Source organism: Rhea americana, unplaced genomic scaffold (assembly GCF_003343005.1).
Source record: "Rhea americana isolate MKP2758 unplaced genomic scaffold, rheAme1 scaffold_50, whole genome shotgun sequence".
Lineage (NCBI taxonomy): Eukaryota > Metazoa > Chordata > Aves > Rheiformes > Rheidae > Rhea > Rhea americana.
In genome coordinates this window covers 5,316,695-5,326,107 of record NW_028186646.1, presented here as the reverse complement: position 1 = coordinate 5,326,107, position 9,413 = coordinate 5,316,695, and the positions used below count along the sequence as shown (strand labels likewise).

Genomic DNA, 9,413 nt, shown 5'->3' with positions numbered 1-9,413 from the left:
GGCCTCGGCGCCGCGGAGCTGCCTGCCGGCGCCGGGGCCGAGCCGAGCAGCCGAACGGGCCGGCGTCCTGAACGGGCCGACGGCGGGGGCCGAGGAGAACGTGAGAAGACACTCAAGAAAAGCTCCCTTCCTTCCATCGCGGTCCTGTCTGAGACGTGCGCGCACAATGTTTTGCAAACTTTTTTTTCTTTTTTTTTTTTTTCTGAAAAAGAAGGGGAAAAGCCCCGTCGGGGCGGAGGAGGGGGTGTTTCACAGAGCACAGCAGAACCTCACTGACGAGCACCCACAACCGGCAGAGGCGGCCGGCCCCCGGCGTGCCGCCGGGTCCTCCACAGGGGCTGGTGAGCCCCCTTCGGCCAGGAGCCCACGGAGCCAACCAGGTCTTCCAAAACACGTCTCCACTATGTGCATTTATCGGTGTCTTGGCATGGATTCTGGTGCGTTATAACTCGGCGACGTCTCTCGAAATAAACGAACAAACTCCGTCGCCCTTTTCCGCAAAGCACTATGCTTTTTTATGCCTTCTTATTTTTTTTTAAGGGTGTTGCATTCTTTTCTTCACTGATTCCAAAAAGGCCCCAAACTCTGCGCCTTTGCTCAGGCAAAACAGCCAGCGAAATCCGCTCGCCGAATTATTTTTCTTCCAGCGCCAGCGGCACGAACTCGCCAAATTCGGTGCCGTTTCACCAGATTTGCATCGCCGGGAGCTAAGCAGAAAATTACCATCGGCGCCGTCCGCTTCAAAGGGCAACCTCGACTTCAGGCCGGTGGGAGTCAGCGAGGAGACTTCTGCGGCCGCTGGCGCGGACCTTGCGGTGGACCCAGAAGCCGGAGCTGAACCTGGGCGCAGCGCCTGAGCAAGGACGGTGAGGATGGGTCCCAGCTCTGGGGGTGCAAACCGCTTCTCCCGGTTGTTAGTGCAGGTAAGTGAGGTTCTACTGTTAGTACAACAGATTTAAGGTTAAAAGCGGATGCGACGAATTCGCTTACTCACTGAACGTATCAAAATTAAAAGTCATAAAGCAACACATCTAAAGAAAATTACGGGCACTCCTTTAGGCATTATGTTTCCTAAACCAATAAGCAAAAAGGAAAAAAGAAAAGAAAAAAATGGGATGCACCAGGAACTCTTAATTATTATATACTAACCAGACTGTGCATGGCACATTTTATTTCTATAAAACTATTAAAACTATTACAAAATATTCAAAAATACATTTTAGTAAATTTACAGCAGTTATTTCTCAATTTATTAATGCAAAACATCCTTTTCTCCCCTCTGTACAAACTACCATCTCCATCGTCACAGAATTGCCGCCATGTGCGCTTTTTAAAAAATATTATTTTCTAATAAATTTTTTGAAGTTAAAAATAACAAAGTTTCTTACGGTTTTGCAAATAAAAAGTTTGTGTAACAGTCTTGACTTCCATGAACGTGGCCAAATGGTGTTTTTACAAAGCAAAATATTTAAGAGACATGGAAAACAATACAGGAAATGACGTTACATTTGAAACTATTTAAATTAAAATAATATATTCTCATATTTTACACTATTTCAAAAAACGAAATGTGATTCAGTTAAGTATTGATCTCTCAAAAAAATCTAATTTACAATTCTGTGTATAAAAATATAATTTACGGACCCCCATGAAGTTTGTCTTTTTTGTTTGCTTGTTTTTTAGACTTGCTGAAATGAAGGAGCAATGTAATGGAGAGATGGGAAAGTACAGAATTTTGCTTTCTGAAAGTCAGGACACACGTGACATGTAGAAAAATAGACTCTGCGCAGTTTTGCTTGGCCTCACAAAATAATTTTTTTTTCCCCTGTGAGTACAGTTCACATGATAATAAATTATCAAAGAAACTATTTAAGGCTCTTGAAGGTCCGGTTCATATCATTTAAAACATCTATTCAAAATACCAAAGAAATAAATATCCAGGAGAGGAAGAAAAAAAAAAAACAAACAATAAAGCAACGAACAAAACGACAAAAAACAAAAGAACAAATAAAAATATATATATATTTATAAACTAAACGGAACAGAACTTCCCGGGGTCTTTGTCTCCCTTAAAGTCTACTTTGGACTGTCCTACTTTATTATTATTATTTATTATTATCATCTTTAAGTCTCAAGCCGCGCTCTCTCTCTCTCGCTCTCTCTCGCTCTCTTTTCTTTTTTCTGAAAAATAGGGTTTTTGCTTTTGCGCCCGCTCTGCGCGCGCGGGGCGGCGGCGGGGGTCTCAGCTGCCCGGCACCGCCATGCCCAGCGGGTGCAGGGAGTCGCTCTCCAGCACCCAGCTGCCGATGCGGTAGAGGAGGCGCGAGTACCAGTGGAGGCCGGCGGTGGGCTGGGGCGGCGCGGGGCCGAGCGCGCCGCCGCCGCCGCCGGGGCCCAGGGCGGCCAGCAGCCCGTGCGCTAGGCGGAAAGGGGCGAAGGCCCAGTGCGCCCAGCCGTGCTCCTCGATGACGGCGTAGCAGGAGGCCAGCACGCGGTCGATGAGGATGGTGCCCTGGGCGGTGAGCGGGGCGTACGCCCCCGAGGCCTCCTCCTGCAGCCAGACGCGGTGCACGGCCGCCGGCAGCAGCTGGCGCCCGCCCTCGCCCAACACGTAGACCCGCTGGCCGGGCCGCACGCGGCTGGCGAAGAGCGCCCGGCTCCGGGCCGCCTCCGCCTGCGACTGGTTGTGCTGGGGGGCCACGAAGAGCAGGTGGGCGGCCGTGAGCAGCAGCCGGGCCGGGGGCTGCCGCGTCTCGATGGCGTAGAAGAGCTTGGGCGAGCCGTCCTCGCGGTCCAGGAAGGCGAGGAAGTCGCTGTAGAGCAGCCGGCCCTGCGCGTCGGCCGCCAGCACGCGGTCCCCGGGGCTCAGGTCCTTCACCAGCTTGGTGCCGCCTTGCTCCAGGTGCACCGTGGCCGAGCCGGGGAAGCAGCCCCCCGACTTGGCCGCCACCGAGTTCTCTGTGCAAGGAGAGAGGCACACGGGGGTTAGCGCCGGGCTGCCCGCCTGGCCCGGGCGCGGGCCGCTTCCCGGGCCATCCCTACCTCGGGAGAGGTGCAGGGAGAGAGCGTCTCCTTGCCTTCCCTCAGCTATTCCAGAGCTAAAAAGGCTATTCCAGGATCATCCATTTCTTGGATCCTGTTTGCCCTGCATCTGGCACACGGTGCCAGATCAATTCATAGACTTTCAAAGCAGAAAACTCTTGCTGGACCAAGGTTTCTCTTCCTCTCAGGCAGCGGCTGTGCTAGCAGCAGCTCTAGAGTTGCGCGTTCTGACCAACAGCCCTACGCAACCCTGCCAAGGGAGGGTCTCTCTTCAGCATAGAAACCACCAAAGGGCAGGAGAAGGAGACTTTGCACCAAGATGCAGGCTCACTTGCGTGTCATCCCCCTGGAAGCCATCAGCAAGAAACGCCAGGTTTCCCGAGTCCCCAGCCGACAGCCTGCCTGTTAGACCGTGCTGCTCCTCCAACCCACATTGTCTTCCCTTTCCGTATGAAAGCATCTCCCATGCTTTTCCCACCCAGCTAGGAGCAGGTGCCTCTGCTCGCTGCCCTCCGTCCCAGGGCATCCTCATGCCTGCGTCAGACCTGAGCATCCTTCCTTTAGGCACCACAAGGACGTAGTTGCTGGAGCTCCTCAGGCTTCTGATGCTAACTACCGTAGCCTCTACTGGCTTACAAGGCCTGCCAGGACGAGCGGTAGCATGTAAACAAACCAGAAGTAGCCACAGGACTTCAGCAATCTAAAGCCTCTCTTCCACCTTCTCTATGAAAATGAAGCCAGCTCACGTGCATAACGATTAGAAAAGGCCGTTGCCTTTTGCTACACCGGCCTCTGATTTGCCCTAGTGACTCCTGCCTGTTCCTAAAACCTCTCTTTTTCTGCCCGTTGGGTTATAGCCCATGCCCATGCCCTTTGCAGCAGCAAGTGTCTTTGCCACAGTTACTCACATTCCCAATTCTTCCCTAGCCTTCCCTTGGACTCTCCCAGTTACTCGGCATGCCAGTGTAGGGCCCTAGCAATTTATCTCCTCAAGGTGGTCGGATTTTACATTTTGTGTGGCTGATTCTGAAGCTATTATGATTTAAGTAAACACTTGGAGTGTCTCCTAACGACTTTCTCAGGAAGGACAGGAAGGGCGAAAATTAGAATGTTATTGATTTGCTAACGACTTTATCACTTCTGCAGAAATGAAGCAGCAAGATCTCCCAGGCCTCTTCAGGGAGGACATGGCAACAAACAAGCTATGTGCTTTATGTGGAGCCCTTTGCTAGCAAACTACACCTTAGTACAAGCCCGAAGTAAAGGTCTGGCTTGAGCTTTGTTTGCATATTCAGGGACTTGATGAATAGATCTAGTAGTGTAGCAGCTCTACAAACATGCCAGTGAATTGGCAGAGGTGTGAAAATCTGCTTCTTTGAGCTGTGCTTGTTTGGGTTCTCTAATTAAAATCCAATAAAGGATCAGCATTGTCATTCTGATTCATGTAATAAATGCAGACACTCTTGGAAGAGAGGACACTTCCATTTTTTTCCCAGCTTCTTCGCCCCCCTTTTCTCCCCCTCCCTATTTGTTCAGGTGCAGAAACCCTATGTGCCAATTCACACACATACTCTCCAAAAAACCCAGGACCTTCCAAGCACTATTTGCACAGCAGAGCCACTTTTCCAAAGCACTCAAGATGTGTATTTGAATTTTAAATGTAGAAGCTTGCACTAAATACTTGCTGTAGCGCATTATCAATGTCCCTTTTACCACCCCTGCCTCTCCCTCCTCTGTCCCGATGACAATAATTCAGGCCTTGGGGGAACTCTTCTTTGCATTCCAGTCTCCGGGATCATACTTTTTGCAAACAGAGATCTAGATAAAGAATCTTCCTGCCTGGAATTATAGGGTTTAATCTTCTCATAAGATGCTCTGTCATGAAACGAGGTTTGGCCAATTTGAAATCAGGCTGAGCCGAGGGAATTCGAGCCCGCTCTCTCGAAACCCGCCTAGTACAGTCACACGACCCTGCCTGACATGCACTAAATATTACCCCCAAAGTCCGTGTGTGCGGAATTTCAATGAGTAGATTGGAATCGTTCCTCTCCTATGCAATATACATGGAGCTGGCTTATGTTGTTCACCCGCAATAAGGTTATTGTGCATCACGATCAGACACCTTGAGCTAAAGCCTGTCTTCCCTATTGAAAGGGACGTTTCGTATTGCTGCAAGTCCGACAGTTTTGCAGAGCCTCCTTTGGGCTAGAAAGGATGGGGGAGATTAGCAAGAGCAGCGTCAGGGGCTCAGGATAAAGCCAGCATGGGCCAGGAGAAGTACCACTTTGGAAGAGCCCTGGGAAGCTCCAGGCCAGGCCCAGGGGAGGCGGGGGGAAATTGTGTCCCAGTTGCAGACAGGCAGGATGAGGCCCTGCGACTGGTTTCACTGCTGTGCGGCTACTGGTTTCGAGGTAAACGGATATATTTAGAGAGAGCCCATTATTTTCTTTTGCAGCCAGGTGTTTCTTGACACTTCTAGCGCACTACTTGGCTAAAAGATGCTATTAAAATAGGATTTAGCTGCCATGCAGCAAGCACGCAGGAGGTGGGGAAGCCCGGCTGGCACCCGCCAAGCGTTTTACTAAAAAAAAAAAAAAAAAAAAAAAAAAGCGCGTCGACCTGTGAGCAGAAAATGAACTCTGCGAGTTGGCGATTTCTTGCGAGTGAGCTGTTCCCGGGTTGAGACAGCGTGTGGCGTTGTAAGCACAGAGGAGGGGAGGGGAAAAAATTATCTATCTATCTTTATCTGGGAATTTCCCAGCGGCTGCAAGGGAGGCAGGGGACCACGTTATTTATTTATTTTCCTGGCCGGCTCTCACTCCTAGATTAGCAATCGCGAGTAAGGCGTGCAGCCAACGGGGCGGTTGGAGCCGGACACTAGTATTTGTGTTGAACACGCTCTTTGGATGGAGAAAGCAGAAAATCCCACGGTGGGAGGAGACGGGTGTGCGGCTGCCGCGCAGCGCTCGTGGGAAGGCTGGGCAAACAAACAAGCGACATAAAACGCTGTCAAAAAGTGCTGCAGCTGGCCGGGCTTTCTTCTCTCTCTCTCTCTTTTTTCCCTTTCTCCTCTCTTTTCTTTCCCTGTCCTTCCGCTCACCGCGGTCCCCAGGAGGCGGCGGGGAGGCAGGGCGCGCCCCGACGGGGCGGGGGGGGGGGGGGGGGGGGGGGGGGGGGGGGGGGGGAGGCTGCGGGGGTGCAGGGTTGCGGGCTCGCCTTACCTGCTTTCACCGAGCAGTGGATGTGGGCCTTGGACTCGTAGTAGACCCAGTCGAAGCCGGCCTCGACGGCGAGGCGGGCCAGCATGCCGTACTTGCTGCGGTCGCGGTCCGACGTGGTGATGTCCACGGCCCGGCCCTCGTAGTGCAGCGACTCCTCGGAATGGTGGCCGTCCTCGTCCCAGCCCTCGGTCACCCGCAGCTTCACCCCCGGCCACTGGTTCATCACCGAGATCGCCAGCGCGTTGAGCTTGTCCTTGCAGCGCTGCAGGGACACGCAGGGAAAGGGCGTCGCGGGGGGGCTGCGGCGGCCGCCGGGCACCCCCACCCCGACCCCCGGCACTCCGCTCTCGCCGGGGAACCCCAGCACGGGGGCTGCACCCTGCCCTCTGCCCCCCTCTCCCTAGCACCGCCGAGGACCCCCCCGCCCCCGCGGCGGCGCTGAGCATCTTCTCCCACGTGTCTGCAGAGGGAAAGGGAGGCAGGTGAGGAGGAGGAGGGTGAAGCTGGGGTGCGAGGGGGCGAAACACAGCACCCCCCCCCCCGAGAGGGACAGAGAGGTCCCCCCCACACACACCCCACAACTGGCTGCGGGGTGGCAGCGCGCACTCCCAAAGCCATCGGCAAACCCCGGCCGCCGAGCGCCCCGTCCCTGCGCGGGGGAGCGGAGCCCAGCGAGCGCGCCGCGAGTCACCGCTGCTCCCCGGAATGCCTCTCTGCGCCCTTTCAGCTTAATTCCGCGTTGAAAGGGGTCTCAATACATGTTAACAGCCTTTATGTGCTGGCGGGAGAGGTGGCTTTTTTTTTTTTCCTCCCCCCTTGGTGGATCACTCATTAGAGCCCTCAAAGCAGCAGGAGCGAGGAGCATTCATCCCGCTTTAAACGTAGATACACGCTCTCGTCTACAAAGCAGAGCAAATCCACACGATAATATAGCTCTTTGTGGGAAGCGGAAAAGCAAGGGAAGACCCAGTAGCCACGCTAATCAGCGCGGGGATACTATGCGGGCTTGGAGGCTCTTTGTAGGGAGTGAAACGTTTCCAGCTCCATGGAGAAGCACTACAGGGTTTTCCTTCTTTCCATAACCACTGACCTGTTCCTCAGCTTTCCTTAGAACCGATATGTGCCTTGCACCAGCATGCCGTCTGTTGGGTGAAAAGCTTTCAGAGGGTTTGGGTAAATTAAGGATGCAAGTGTGTGTGTGTGTTGGGGGGGGCAGAAAAAAGGGAGGCCATGGTGAGTGAAGAGCTCTAAATAAAATCCAGAAACTTTGGGGCAATTCGTGTCTTAGCGTAGGGGAGGGGAAGAGATCAGCTCTCCCTGGGGACACACCAGTCACAGGGAGAAAAGGATCCACCACTCAGCGCCATCCAGAAATAGGAAATCAGCACCGAACGCATTGCGAAGCGTTTGTCTAGAGGTACAGAGCTAGAAAAATACACGTTCTCAACTCCCCCCACCCTTCTAAGAGGAACATAACTCACAGATATACACGATATAGCTCATTCGATGCCCCTAACAATACAGAGTAAAGCTAAAGCAAGCCGCAGCAAGCCGCTATCCCCTACCCTCTGACTAGGCTGTTTGGCCTTCTGCAGGACAAGTCTTCCCAACATGTTGCCACTGTGTCGAGCCACGCACCACAAAGGCCCTTTTCACAGCTCCCAGAAGGGCAAAACCCGTCCATTATTCCTACTGCTTTTAGGGACGTGACAAGGTTGCTCAACAGCGAAGTTCTCGTGCACGCACCGCAGCCACAGAAAGCATTTCCATCGGTGCGTATTAAGATAGGAGACACACGCGGCAACCGCAGGTCGCTTCGGACTCGCTGGCCTACGGCGTGACGCGGCTTCAGCACTTCGCGGAAAGAGCTGGATGCCTGGCTCTCGGAACCGACGTTCCCGGCAGGAAAGCTGAACCGCATAAGGAAGTTGAGTCGCTATATTCCCCCCCTCCCTGCACGTAAATGAGGATGTTTTGCAGGGGTAAAGGGGCGAAGCAGCAATCCTCGGCTGCCGCCAAGGGGAAAGCGCCGCGCTCCGCCGCCCTTTGCAGCGGGGGAAGCAACCGCGGCGCGGAGGGAGCGCGCAGGGCCCGCGCCCGCGCTCCCTGCCCGGCGGCCGCCGGCCAAAGCCTGCGCGGCGAGAGGAGCGAGGAGAAACGACCTCCTAAAGGACCTTCCTCCCTTTTATACCGGCTGAGCGGGATTGTCAGAGTCAAAAGCCGTGAAGCCCAGACTATTTATTAATTCATTGGGTCGTGTGCCACAAATCAAGCCCAATTCTGTTCAGCCACCGTGAAGCTCAGCAGGGCTGCCTCCACTAACGCTTTGTGTGGAGGCAAAGTTGTTCAACAAGCCCTCTCCTGCCAGCTCCTAATCTCTTCACAAATGAATTGCTTGAAGGAAACACTTAACAGGTACCTGTCAGTGTAAACAACCTGGTGGGCTTCCTAAATGCCAAGCTGATCTCTAAATTCCTCACATCACGCACCGGTTGTGTGCCTGCATGACACGAGATTGCTATTTTATTCCATACAAATTCCAGCTTTATCATACTGCCCTGGCCTCCTTATCTCTGCCCCAGATCCAGCCAATGGCCGGGGTGGGGGGGTGGGGGGGAGAGGAAGGGGGAGCCCTTAGCAAACTGCGGCTGTTACCTGCAAACTTGAAAACCCGACTTACCGAGCTCTGTTTGCGTTTTTTTCCCCCTCTTAAGTTAATATTAACTAGCGGCTAATGCATTCGGCAACTATTCCGCGAGTTCAACAATTCTCTTGAGGGAAAGATCTCTCCATGGTTGAAGGGCTCGGGAAGGCCGGGATTCAGCCGGGCCCGCGGGAGGAGGGAGAGAGGAAGGCGGCGCGGGAGGCGCTGCCCGCCCGACGGCACCTCCGGGCGCTGCGGGCCGGGCCGGGCCGGGCCGGGCCCTGACCTTGCTCTCCCCTTCCCGCCCGGGGTCCGCGGCCCCCCGCCCGCTGCCCCCTGCTCCTCGCCCTTTGTGTCTAGGGCTCGCCGATAGGCACTGGAGGAAAAAGTATTTGTTTTCGTTCCGTTCGTCTGAGGGAAGTTGACAGAAGGTCAGAAGTTCACACGCTGCCAGCTAATGCGGCGAGCGCGCCGCGCCGCGCCAAGGCGCTCTGCTCGCCGGGCGG

The 9,413-nt window shown here is 54.0% G+C and overlaps 1 protein-coding gene across 1 annotated transcript in view; it reads right to left on the bottom strand.

Annotated features, from left to right (window-relative positions):
* Positions 1-1,156: 1,156 nt before the first annotated feature.
* SHH (sonic hedgehog signaling molecule) overlaps positions 1,157-9,413 on the bottom strand; it is a 10,453-nt gene continuing 2,196 nt past the window's right edge. Inside the window, exons 2-3 of the mRNA XM_085317716.1 lie at positions 6,264-6,525; positions 1,157-2,958 (exon numbers count right to left, since the gene is read on the bottom strand). Coding sequence (XP_085173842.1) covers positions 2,243-2,958; positions 6,264-6,525 — 978 coding nt within the window. The 3' untranslated portion in view covers positions 1,157-2,242. The remainder of the gene's footprint in view (positions 2,959-6,263; positions 6,526-9,413) is intronic.